This window comes from Fulmarus glacialis, unplaced genomic scaffold, assembly GCF_000690835.1.
Source record: "Fulmarus glacialis isolate BGI_N327 unplaced genomic scaffold, ASM69083v1 scaffold13882, whole genome shotgun sequence".
NCBI classification, from domain to species: domain Eukaryota; kingdom Metazoa; phylum Chordata; class Aves; order Procellariiformes; family Procellariidae; genus Fulmarus; species Fulmarus glacialis.
In genome coordinates this window covers 1,906-15,425 of record NW_009198514.1, presented here as the reverse complement: position 1 = coordinate 15,425, position 13,520 = coordinate 1,906, and the positions used below count along the sequence as shown (strand labels likewise).

Genomic DNA, 13,520 nt, shown 5'->3' with positions numbered 1-13,520 from the left:
GGGGATAGTGTATTTAATGACTAGAGAAATCATTCTCTGCTTTGATTTCTAACTTGCTGATTATTAGGTAGCTAGGAAAACAAACATAAATGGGAGAAAATATGAGTGAGGCAGAAGAATATTGACCTGTAAGTTTTAATCTGAAAGCATAAATGCTTTAGTAGCAAATCGCAGTATCATGATTATACTCTACCGAAGGAGGTCCCTTTCTAAGGCAATTCAGGCCAGAGAAAAAATGCCTAATAATTTTTCTAAATGAGGATGTAAATGTTTGCAAGATCCATGCCTAAAAATCTTTCACTTTATAAAGTACACATATTCACAACTTTAGTTAAACTGGCATGAGATTTTGGGTATTATGCTGATAAGTGGCAGACTGATAACATAATCTAATTTCATTTTTGGAAGATTAACAAGTTACAGATTCATCCTAATGAGTAAAACACAAGAAAACAGTAAAAGAAGTAGTATGTTTATTCAGAAAATGCATGTTAATTGTATTAACCACTCTTCAGACCTAACTGTCGTACACATTGTTTGGTAAAGTAATGAAATCATAATCTCTTCAATAGATGTTTGACTCAGAGAAAACTTAAATCCCAGACAGCATCTTTAGTTGCCCAAACAACGCAGGAAACATGTCAGTGAAAGGAAACATGGTCTCTTGGGGATGGGGTGGAGGGCGAGGAAAGAACAAACGAACACTAAACCTACATACATTTCTCTTTTTCCATTTCCATTTCTTCCCAGAATGTTATACAGCAAATGGGGCTGACTATCGTGGCACTCAGAACCAGACCTCCCAATATGCAGGGAAACCTTGTCTTTTTTGGAATGAGACCTTTGAGCATCCTTATAATACTTTGAAATATCCCAATGGGGAGGGAGGGCTTGGAGAGCATAACTACTGCAGGTAAGAAATATCTCATTGCTACTAACATTGCATATATACCCAGTGTTACTTTAAACAGTTGACACAAAATTAGGAAACTTCCTGTCATACAGTGAAGAATGTCAGAACCATGGCTATCTAACAGGTTTTGGTTTATCCTGTAATCAGTACCCTGGATCTACAAGCACCATTAGTAGGATAACTTTTTCAACCCAGCTCTCGCCCAAAGTCCATATCATATATCCAATCTATAATTTGGCATGACAGAGAAAGACTAGAGATTACTTAAATGGTGGTAGGTGGAGGTAGTAAAAAAATTGATCCAAGTCAGAAGTACAGAAGCACTAGTGAATGTTTGTAGGAGTCTCTGGAACATTATGGTTTTTATCCTCACCCACAAGCCTGGTTCTGTTATACACGTTTCCGAGTTTTGTGCTAATGAAAGTTACATGGTCACTAAAAATTCTCAGTGAGCATAAGCTGTTCAGTGACTTAGAGTTGTTATTTGAATTCAGAAGCTCAACTGTAAGTGGTTACAATACCAGCTCAAACCATGGCAGATCCACTTTCATTTCCTTGCCTTCTAGAGAAGTCCTCCATAACTATGGAGAGAACTCAGAACGAAACTTAAATAAGAACTTCAGAATTCAGGAGCCAAATAAGAACTTAAGTTCAGAGATGTTTAGGCTCTGCAGGCTCTTTTCAGCCTACAACATTTAACTTCCTGATGTTGTGCATCAGGAAGTTACATGCACTTCTGCCTTTGCAGAACTGACCAGCTAAGTTTTTATGTCCATCTATTCTTGCTATGGAAATAGGTGGGGAATAACCCGATAGATACGTTCCTTAAACAGTGATTGTCATCAGCTCATCTAGGATGCATAGAAAGTTGAGTGGTGTCTCTTACTCACTGGGTAATGGGGGCAGAGATGTTTAAACCAAGAGATTAAGAATTGAGTTACCTGCGGCATGGTAAGAAAGCTCTAATGTCTCGTTTGTGAGAAGGTTCAAACCACACCTCAGTTCTCCTGGAAGATGCCTTTAGTTAGCAGGTTATAGGCTTTCTAGGGTAGAGCCTATACACTTGCCACCTTCATGTTGAAATCACTTCACTGTAAGCAATATAAATCAGGATAAGTGAGGCAAAATTAATATGCAAGAGTTCAGCATAATTGCTATGTCATGAACATAGGGTCCTGGTTCTTGATGCAAGAAATTTTCCATATTTAATCAGACATAGACATTCAAGAAAATATGACAGAGACAGCCAGATAATGCAGAGTAAGTAAGAAAGCACAGAAAAGGAGTGTTGTGACATGCAGCAGACAGATGAGCACATTGATGAAAGGAGTCAGTGGCATTTCCAGAGTATTTGATGACTCAGGAGGATATTTCTCATTGAAGAACATTGGTGAAGGACAGGAAGAAAAAGACTTACTGAGGATCTTTTCCAGTGGCTGTAGCAGGGCTTCAAAATAACACTGTTCAATGTGTTGCACCACTGGACTCTGTTTTCAGCCATAGAAGGAGAAAGCTGTATTGCCAGGTTCTGAATTGACTCTCTTTTGAATCAGTTCAGCATTTTACAGGAGCAAAGAAAAATACACCACCTTCAAGAGAAACTCCATAGAAGTTGGGCATTCTCTTTAGAAAATGGCCTGGAAACCAAATAAACCCATCAAGCTGTCTAGTATCAGATCAGTATGTGAGCACTGGAAGGATTGTCTTCCCATCAAAAACATTTCACACCAACTTCACATCCTCCCTCAGCCCAGCAACACCAAATGCATAACAATTCTCATGACATGTAGAGAGCTGTGTCTCTCAGTATGCCTGCTAATACAGAGGTATAAAAAGGCTAGTGGCCACTGAATTATCTCTGATATAAATAGCAGAATCAAGAACGTAATTTTGATTGTTGCTGTGTGGCAATATCCTAGATAGACTGTATCTACAGGGTCTTACTTTTGGCCATCATCTCTGGCTAATACTTAGGTTAGTACAAAGCAAAATGTGTACAAGCTATGCAAAAATGTGCATAACAAACTGAATGTTTATCCAGGTATTCAAGTAATCCTTACTAGAGTCTCACTTTGCTTAGCAAATGAGAATTTGGTGTTACAAGGAGCAAAAAGCCTGTAATCTGGTATGTAAGCCTGAGAAATGACTTGATTACCAAATACAGCTTTTTAACCTCAATCTGCTAGGTGTTAGATTATCCTTCTTGAAATGGAGTTTGGCTAGAAGGTTAGCCATTTCCTTCCTTATACTATATCACTTGGCCCAGGAGTATTCTCACAGGTGTATGGAATGATGATCCTAACTAATGGATGCTTTTTAACTTCACATTCTATTGAAAAATAGCTTGGAAAGTCACTGTTTTAAGAGTGTCAGAGCATATTTTTAGCATGCAAATCTTGTTGAGGCCTTGTGAGTGAAGATACTGCTGTTTTACCTCTTTCTCTGCCATTCATTTGCTTGGTGACAATGGATAAGTTGATCTTCCCTTCTTTGACGCAACACATATCTCACAAGGCTTTTTTTAAGGCATAATACATTGCTTTGAGGCTTAAGTTTAGGGACAACATTTGAATAATCTAATTTTACACTTAAAGCATTAATCAGAAGCATGTTATCTCTCCATGGGTGGTCCTTACGTGGAATACTTTGTTTACTGCAAGACACCCTGTTAAGACGGAAATGCCTTATAATGTTCCACTAAACCTCATTTCAGCCATAAAAAAATTATGCAGACTGAAGTTTTTGGAGATTTTGAAAGACACTCAATTATTTTCTAACTGTATGCACTTTTGAGGTTCAAGGCAAAGATTTCTAAAGACATTCATCATGTTTCTCTGCAATTTCCTTGCATTTTAAGGCATTCATATGTGGAGTGCCGTTACCATGATTCTATTACAGTCATCTGATTTCTGTCATGCAGGTGTAAACCCAAGATTTCCTGTAACTGTGAAAACAAGGAAAATTGTGTTACTTCAAGTACAAGCTTGATTTTAATCTTCTACTTTCTTTAGCCACTGGAAGCTCTGCCATTACACCTAAATTCCTAGCAGACTAGTCTTAGGCTTTCCTTGTCCACTACTTTTACTAGTCTGTTTGAAAGCCTAACTAGCAGCATTTTAGTCAGCTAAATTGAACTCAACTCACCAATTGTCTTCAGCATTCTGTTATTAGACCAAAAAATATCCCCAGCAGTTCTCAGATTGGATCTCCCACAAAGAATTGTTAATATGCCCAAATGACAATATGCAGCTGAACTGACACTTCAGTGTAGGGGGGTCTCATTAATAGAATTCATGCCAAAGTACATGATAAAAAGATTGCAGTTGGCCCTAGTTACAAGAAAAGGTCATATTTCAACCTGACTGTCCAAAATAACAGTTTATTCTCTTAAATTGATCTTTTCAATGTGAATAGTTTTTCAAAGTGTACATAGAAAAAACTTTAAATAACCTAATGACTAATTAGGTATGCATTTGTAAATGATGCTACACAACAGCAAAGAATAATCATGGACACATAAGGAATTATCCATCAATATATCAGATCACTGGAATAGATTTATTCGGCTTTACTGAAGGGGAAGAAAAGATCTCGGTCCTTCCTGGAAGACTTAATCGGATAAATGTTTTTGTCATCATACATACAGAAGGTTGGAGTCTGGACTATTTTGTACGAAGGCAAAAATCAAGTTTATGAGTCTAAGGAACCTGTGTGCAGGATGTGGGACTGAAAATCTTCCTCTCTCTCAGTACTGTCCAGAAATAGCTCTGCACCTTTTAGACTTAAAAGAAGTTATGTTTTAGACATTACTAAATTTTATGCTTGCTGTGTACTGTAATAACCAAAGTTATCTGAACTTTTGCATTTTCTTGGTATGTAAGTCCAATGGGTTAAATATTCAATAGGTATTAGAGCAAAAATAGTGATGACACTGAAGCTTAATAAGGTTTATTTTTATGTGATTTTTGAAAATACTTGATGACTTTTCACTCACTTTCTCTATTTTTGTCTTTCAGGAACCCTGATGGAGATGTCAGCCCATGGTGCTACATTGCAGAGCATGAGGATGGAATATATTGGAAATACTGTGAGATTCCATCCTGCCGAAGTAAGAGCACCATTCAATGTTTTTAGGCCTGCATCTCTGTTGAACAGAGATTGGCAGTTATACAACAGTGGGTAATGATTTTCAAACAGAAACTAGGATAAGGCCAATCAGCTTATTTTCATTTGCAGACTAAGCAATATTTTAAATGGGTCTCTAGAGTTAATGACAAGCTTACTGAATCGTTTGTCCATTGCTATCCTTTTCATCTTATCTCAGAATTACTGGATTGTATTATTTACAAATAATACCAGACAGAGAATCACTCAAAACTTATGAAGTACTGCTAGTTTTTTGAATCCATAGAAATATGTCATTCATTTATTAAAATCTAGGGGACAAAAAAGAATAGGAAATTATTAATTGATTTTTTACAGGGTGCATATGTGTCCATCATTTGCAATTAGCTTGCAAAATGGATGGCATTAGTTTAATGTGTATAACACATCATACGCAGAATTGCTTGGAAGAAATACAGACAGTATGAGAGGACATAGGGAAAAGGTGGCTATTTGTTAGGTATATGGGGCTAGAATTCTGTTCCTTGCAGGTGCATATACTTAGCATTGCTGTGAAACTACAAACTGGACTTTTTTTTGATTTTTTTTTAACAGATAATTTACACCTGAAGCTTCTTTGCAGTATTTAATATTTTTAATATATTATATTATTTACCTTGTCCAAAATGTGGAGGTTTTGTCATGATTTGTGTCAGTATGTTCCAAAATTTTCATTCCTGAATGCTCCAGGATAAACTCCTAAGAATCACATTCTTTAAAATATGCCTAAATATTAAAAAGAGATTCCAGTTTTGCATGTTAACAAGCAACCATAACTACACATTTTATTAAGTCTAATCATTGATGCCTTTACTTGCTTTCCTAACTACTTCTGTGCAAATACTCTCTATTTCTAAGGGATAACTTAGGTGTATACTGTTAAGCATCAGAGCAGTAGTCCTTACGTAGGCATACTTTCAGTTGGAAGAAGTACGTTTCTTATTTGAAGTTAAGAAAACAAAACCAAACAAAGAAAAATGGATCTAAAGTGTTTTTTTACTTTGTCCACAGTTTTCTTTTTTCATGAATGTGAGCGACTGATTCACATCTTCAAGCTAGGCCAACAAATACATAAGTGTGACCTTAAGTCGGGTGACTTTTACCTACATATTAAGGAGTCTAATTTAAATAAGACAAAATCATTCAACACTCCGATACTCATTGTTCAGAGGACATCTTACTCTTATTTTTCTAATACACCAGGTCCTATTTAGGAAACATGACCCTCCTAATTAAGAAATTTATCTTGGTCTAAAATGAAAGAATTTGCATTTTCTTTAAAGACCACAGATGTTAACAAATTCTCTGGATATGGCACCAGTAAAAAAGCTGAAAGGCAAATTCTCTCCACTCCATTTGTTCTACACAAAGGATCCTTTTAAAACCAGCCTCGCTCATTTTCTCTGTGGTGGGGAGCAGAGGATTTAAACTTGGACACTTACTTGCACAGATAATCCAGACTTACATTTACAAAATGTCCTTTTGACCAGTAGCAGCTGCTTCAAGCATTGCACTGAAACTGGATACTAGAAAAAGGAATTGCAGCAATTTAGAACAAACTGTACATTGCAAGCCCATCCAAGTCTTAATACAAACCTCATGGTTTATGAAGCTGTGTAAGTAAAAAAAAAAACTTTTATTCTTTACCAGATTTTCTGTTTTCAGTAAGCATGATGCTAAATCATAGGACCATCAAAACAGACTTGTGAAGTGCATAATACAAAACTGAGTTTTGTGACGGAGGAAGAAAGCAATTGTGTAAAGAAATCCTATTTGAAATTTTTAGAGAAGTAAAAAAATTGTCTTACATAAGCTTCTTTTCCATAATTATATTTACTACTAGAAGAGACAAGTATCTGGAGCATAATTTACCTATAAACTATACCCACATAATACCACTACAATGCCAACAACATGAAGCGTCTTGATTGCTTAGAGAGATTTGCATGCAATGATTCATTGTAACAATAATTAAGAATCTACAGCTAAGAATTCTTCATTATGATGATTTCACATGATTATATCATGTGTCTCGTTCACTAATATTTATACGTAACACTAAATGTTTCATTCAGAAGCGAGTTCTGGCATTCTGCATGTGTAAACATGCTATACAGAATTTAGCAATGTTTGATGAGGATGGATGGGCATAATCACAGACGACAGTGCTAATTGCTCCAGTAGGAGCTTAGTCTTTCCTTTTCTTCCTCTCCTCTTCTTAATGGCTTGTCTGCTAAGCAGACTGGAATGGACATAAACAAAATAAAAGGCAAGAAGGCAGCACTGAGTCCTGAAAGAACATGTGCATTTCACATGGAGAATTCAGAACTGAATGCTTTAGATGGTTTGTTTGCAATGTTGCAGCTATCCCTGACTTTTTCGGTCTCTTTGTTAACGAGGTTAGGTTGAAATTCAAAGGAAATAACAACTTATGCTCCCAAAAGGTAAAGGAAAGAAAGGCTTGCTGTCCCACTTAGTTGCATCTCCATGTTTATGGCCCCCATGAATCTCTAACCATAAACAGATTTCATTACTGGAATCATATTTCCTGTGTGCGTGTATGTCATGTAATAAATTTATTTATGACTGAAATATTGATGAAGTGTTAAATGGCAGAGCCAGGTAAGTTATACAGAGCTGTATTCATCATTCTGTAAGATTGACCTGTATACATTTTAACACAAGAACAGAGAGAATAGCTCACACAATTTGAGACAGTATACTGGTGCATACTACCATTGCAAAAAGCTAAGAGGCTCTTGACAGACAGCTAGATGAGCATAGCTGGAACGTGGTTTTGAGCTCAAAAGGATTAATTCCATGTTTTAATACATGTGCCTTAACATGTAATATGCAGAAGCTCTGGTGTTTGCCAGGACCTCATTACGTCAGATGCTGCTTGAAAGAAAAATAGCATGCTTGCACAGAAGAGGTGACCTTTTAAGCACAAGAGAACAAATAGATACAAACGGGTGAAGACAATGTAACAGTAAGACATCACTGATCAGCATGAACAGTAATCGCAGAACGTTGACTACCTTATTTTTGCCAAGCTTCTTCAGTAGGCTAAGCATTAAGAGCAAATTACGGCAAAAGATTATAGAAATTTTTACAGGTCAGAGTAACTAAACAGTCACTACCTATCTAGAAATACTTTTGATTCTTCATTGCTTTATATATAAATGTACATATATATATATATAGTTTTATACATACACATAGGGTTGTTGGATGCCCTAGGTTGGAAGGGACCTCAGGCTATCATCTAGTTCAACCTGCTGCTCAAAGCAGGCCCAGCTCTGAGGTCAGACCAAGTTATTCCGTTTGTCAGATTAGACCAAGTTTATCCAGTCAGGCCATGACAACCTCCAGGGACGCAGAGTGCACTCCCTCTCTGGGCCCTTGTTCCTGTGCCAGCATGGTGAAAGATTTTCCTTATATCCAGTCTGAACTTCTCATGTTTCAACTTTAAGCTCCTTACCTCTTGACCAAAATGCATCGCTGTGAAGACCCTGGCTCCATCGCTGTGTCAACCTCCATGTAGATATTGCAAAGCAACTAGGGGGTATGCCCCAAAACCTTCTCTTCTGCAGGCTGAACAAGCCCCAGTACCCCAGCCTCTTCTCACAGGGCAAGTGCTCCAGCCTTCTGAACATCTTGGCTCTCTGCTGATCTTGCTTCAGACAATTAATGTCTTTCTTGCATTGGTGGGCCCACAACTGGACATAGTAGTCTTGATGTGGTCCTAACAAGTGCTCAGTAGAGGAACAATCACCTCCCTTGATCTCTGGCGCTGCTCATCTTAATACAGGCCTGCTGGCCGCCTTTGCTGCCCGGCACACTCCTGGCTCATGTTCAGCTCCCTGTCTATCAGGACCTCCAGGGCCTTTTCTGCAGAGCTGCTCCATGTACATAAATGTACACTGTCTTGTTTTAGATTTATGTTGCGTGGCTCCCTATGCATACATCCTGAGTCAGTTTAATATAGTATGAATAAGGAGCATATTATTCTAATATATAAAATATTGTTGAAAAAGCAGTAATCTGTGATCATAGAATCATAGAATGGTTTGGGTTGGAAGGGACCTTAAAGATCATTTAGTTCCAACCCCCCTGCCATGGGCAGGGACACCTTCCATTAGACCAGGTTGCTCAAAGCCCCATCCTGGCCTTGAACACTTCTAGGGAGGGGGCATGCACAACTTCTCTGGGCAACCTGTTCCAGTGCCTCACCACCCTCATAATGAAGAATTTCTTCCTTATATCTAATCTAAATCTGCCCTCTTTCATTTTCAAGCCATTACCTCTTGTTGTATAACTACATGCCCTTGTAAAAAGTCCGTCCCCGTCTTTCCTGTAGGCCCCCTTCAGGTACTGGAAGGCCGCTATAAGGTCTCCCCAGAGCTTTCTCTTCTCCAGGCTGGACAACTCCAACTCAGCCTGTCTTCATAGGAGAAGCCCTCTGATCGTCCTCGTGGCCCTCCTCTGGACTTGCTCCGACAGGTCCATGTCCTTTTTATGTTGGGGGCCCCGGAGCCGAATGCAGTACTCCAGGTGGGGTCTCATGAGAGCAGGGCGGAGGGGAAGAATCACCTCCCTTGACCTGCTGGTCATGCTTCTTTTGATGCAGCCCCGGATACAGTTGGCTTTCTGGGCTGCAAGTGCACATCACTGTGGATCTGATATGAAAGCAGTGTTTGCCAATTAGATCTTCTCCAACTCAGATTAGAAATGATCTCCCCTCTACTATTATGCTTATACTATGTACTCTGATTACCCAGTAGCAACTCAGTGGTGTCTCAGGTTTAGGACCAGCCCATCAGTAGCCATAGGAAGAACTGGCATATCAAAAATCATATATGCATGTACAGGAGAAATTTTTTTTGTGTGTTGTCCCAGTTCAGAAGAGCATGTAATCGTGTATTTGATGTGGGACTACTAAAGTGCTTTTAGCTGAGCATATATCCTTGAGCTCATGTAGTCTATTGATTTGATATCAAAGTAATTTGAAGAGCTGGGCACTGGCATGGAAATTACTGTTCACTATTGGGCTAGACTGATGCTTCTCCTTCTTATTCCCAATCACATGGCACTAATTTTGTTTGCTAGATACGAGAAAGTTAAAATACAGCTGGGACACCAAAGAGACTAATTAGCTTTATGATGTACCCAAATGGTACACTTGATTTAGTTATGAAATGTAAGAAGTTTTCAAATTACTCAGTCTGGTTTCTTAGCATGGAACATATTGTAGTACTAATCCGCCGGAGACAAGGTTGAAGGGTCTCACCAATAAATCTACTTTAAAAAAAAAAAAATCTAGTATGTGTTTTTAGGAAATCCCAGGTCTCCTAGGAAAATGAGCTAGGTTGGTTAACTAGGAAGCTTTTTCAGGGCAGTGAAATCATGCACTGCACAGAAAACTGAGCTCTCAGAGAGTTATCTGCCCAGCTGTACTAAGCTGGGGTGGGGCTGCAAATGGGGATTTCCAAAGGTATGTTAAATCAGGCTGTAACTTGAAGTCTCAGTACTTGCACGCATGTTGCTGCAGGGCATATCAAAGCCATAACTCCATGCAAGCATTTATAATTGAAATTGTATCACTCTTAGAAAACAAAATTATTTTATGAACAATATTTGAAGCAACATTCATTTATTCAATTATTCAAAAAATATACGTACTTGAATTTTCTTCCCAACTTCATTAATTCTTCGTTATAATACTATAATCATCCTCCTTAAGAGTATAATCATATACATGCCAGTATATTTGCTGGTCACTAATAGATATGCTAACCCTTTTCCTCAAAATAAGGAAGCTGCCTTAGGCAACATAGCCTAAGTCTGGGAGCAAGTTCTCAGACAGACCTGTTCCAGATGTCAGGATGATTCTGATTTTAACGGTAAGCTGACATCAGTTTACAAGCTCAGTATATAATATTCCAAAAGAATAGGGATAAGACCATCTTTGTTAGACAAATAGAAGTTCTGAATTCAAGGCATTATTTCATTGGCTGCTGCACATGGACATATATAAGAAATCCCAGATACGTGCCTTCCAGAATCCAATGAAGATGTACTTTCAGGACTACTGTACAAAATTGCTCAGTACAAAAATAATCATTGCATTCCTATTGTATTTATGTGAAAGTACAATAGTATAGAAGCCATTTACTAACACACAGGTTATCTGATAGAGAAAAGGGCCACGTGTACAAGAGATGGCTAGTTCAAAAGGAGTGCCAAACCAGCTAATCCACATGCTATCAGGCATCAGAGCTGCAAAACCCGAAACCCAGCATTTCCCTGCCCCAAAAAACTATTGGTAAGTCAAAAACCTGAAACAGTGCTGTTCCACAAGATGTTAGCAAGAGAGAGTTCAGAGTCTACTGGGTACTGAAATAACAAATGACCGAATAAGTAAAACTCTCATACAGTTCTCTGATCACATCACATGTTATACAGAGCTGTGGAGGTTAGGTGGACAAAAAATAATCCTTGTCAATCTGGCACAGGGATAAAAATTATCTGATCACAGAGCTGGTAACAGATTTAATTCCAAGTGTGTGACCAGATATGACAAGTAGGCAAGGCATAATTTTATGCCATTAGCACAGCAATATATTGTACCCCACATCCTCTCTCTAGTAGTCACAGCTAAATTCCAGTGCTTTGATGAAAAGTGCAAAACCAAACCAAACCAACAACAGAGGACAAATTATGCACCGAAGGGGAAAAACTCTTTCTGACCTCCCATAGTGACCAAGGAGCCTTGAAATGTTGTATCAATGCAGTATAAATAGATGTTTCTTTAAAAAAGTAGTATTGCTCACTTTGAATCTCTTTGTACATACCATAAAATATGATGCTTTGAATTCATATCAGAATTTGAGTTTTAAATATTAGGGAATTCCCCTGTATAAGTATATAGTCCCTCCCATAAAACTTGCCAAACTCCATCCTAAAATAGTTTAGGTTCCCCTCCTCAAATATCCTGTTTAGAAAACTTCCAGAACTTCATTGTTTTGAAGATCAGACAGAAATCACATTGTTTAATTTACATTGTTAGAATACACATGTCATAGTCAAAAACCCTTAGAAAACCTCTGAACCCACTTAATGCCTTTTTTTTTTAATTGTCTCTATCAGGAGAAACGAACAAGGTATTTATCTTGTCTATATTATTGCAGCTTACAGAAACCAACTACAGAGTATTGCAGGTATATTGCTAAGAAAATATGATGCTATTTCATCACCTGTCATTTATCCGTGGGCATATTTGGAAAATATGACAAGGATCTAGCATAGAGTAGTTAATTTCCCATACTGCGAAATCAAGACAAGAACATATAGAGAACTGCTTAGTTACCAGGTAGTGCATAAAGCGGTCTGTGTCTTGGGTGTTTCCAGGCACACCTTTAGAATGACTGTTGTCTGTTATTCTTGCCAGTGCCGGGGAATCTAGGGTGTTACAAGGACCACGGAGAGCCACCTTTGACTGGCACCAGCGAGACCTCCAATAAACTTACTATCCAAACATGCATCAGTTCCTGCCGAAGTCAACAATTTAAGGTGATTTCTTTGACGTACATTCACAAAATGTTTTCAGAGACAAAAGATGGCACTATGTCTAGAGCTCTCTATCATATTTCCTCACCCCCCGCCTTTTTTTTTAAACCTTTAGGAGGTCTAAGGTCTCATCCCCACTCTAGGGGACCTAGCCCACTCTCTGCATCCAGAGCAATCTGGGCAAACGACCAATTAATAATGCCAGGATGCCAGAAGAAAGTATGCTTGCTTACTGCAGTTATGAGTGATAGGGTGCCCTAATTGCCCTCCATTCCATCTTTGTCCCTAGTCTTAAGTAGCATCCTGACAGCTCAAACAAAAACAGTTTGTGGTGGGACCTCTGACTAATCATACTTCTCCAAAACACACACATTCTGTTGCCAGCTTTCTTGCTCATACAACCTCCTGCTGTCATTCCTTTAAATATCGTCCTCCTTTCCTTATGCATCTTTGTTGTCAAAGTTTGCAGGCATGGAATCAGGTTATGCTTGTTTCTGTGGAAATAATCCTGACTACTGGAGATATGGGGAGGCAGCCAGTACGGAATGCAACAGTGTTTGCTTTGGAGACCATACTCAGCCTTGCGGTGGGGATGGCAGAGTCATTCTTTTTGACAGTAAGTATTGAAACAGGCTCAGTTTTTCCCAAAGGAGAGGTCTCAAATGTTCAGCAAATTAGGGAAAAGGGTTTAAATGCAATGAGAACTGTTGCATGCAAAACAGCAAAACACCTAAATTCAGTATAAAATAAAGCTGCTTTCCATTTCTGCATAAAATTCACATCCATTAGTAATGTGAAATAGCTCTTCCAAGAAATGATCCCTGCTCAGGCAACTGACTCATGCTCCAGAGATTGTCTCTTACTTCCCCGCAAA

The 13,520-nt window shown here is 38.4% G+C and overlaps 1 protein-coding gene across 1 annotated transcript; it reads left to right on the top strand.

Annotated features, from left to right (window-relative positions):
• Positions 1-750: 750 nt before the first annotated feature.
• LOC104073232 (kremen protein 1) lies at positions 751-13,262 on the top strand (the record flags this gene model as incomplete). Its single annotated transcript, XM_009572932.1, has 4 exons — positions 751-913; positions 4,930-5,021; positions 12,528-12,649; positions 13,109-13,262. Coding segments are annotated over 4 exons (531 nt in total), but the record flags the coding sequence as incomplete, so codon positions are not given.
• Positions 13,263-13,520: the final 258 nt, after the last annotated feature.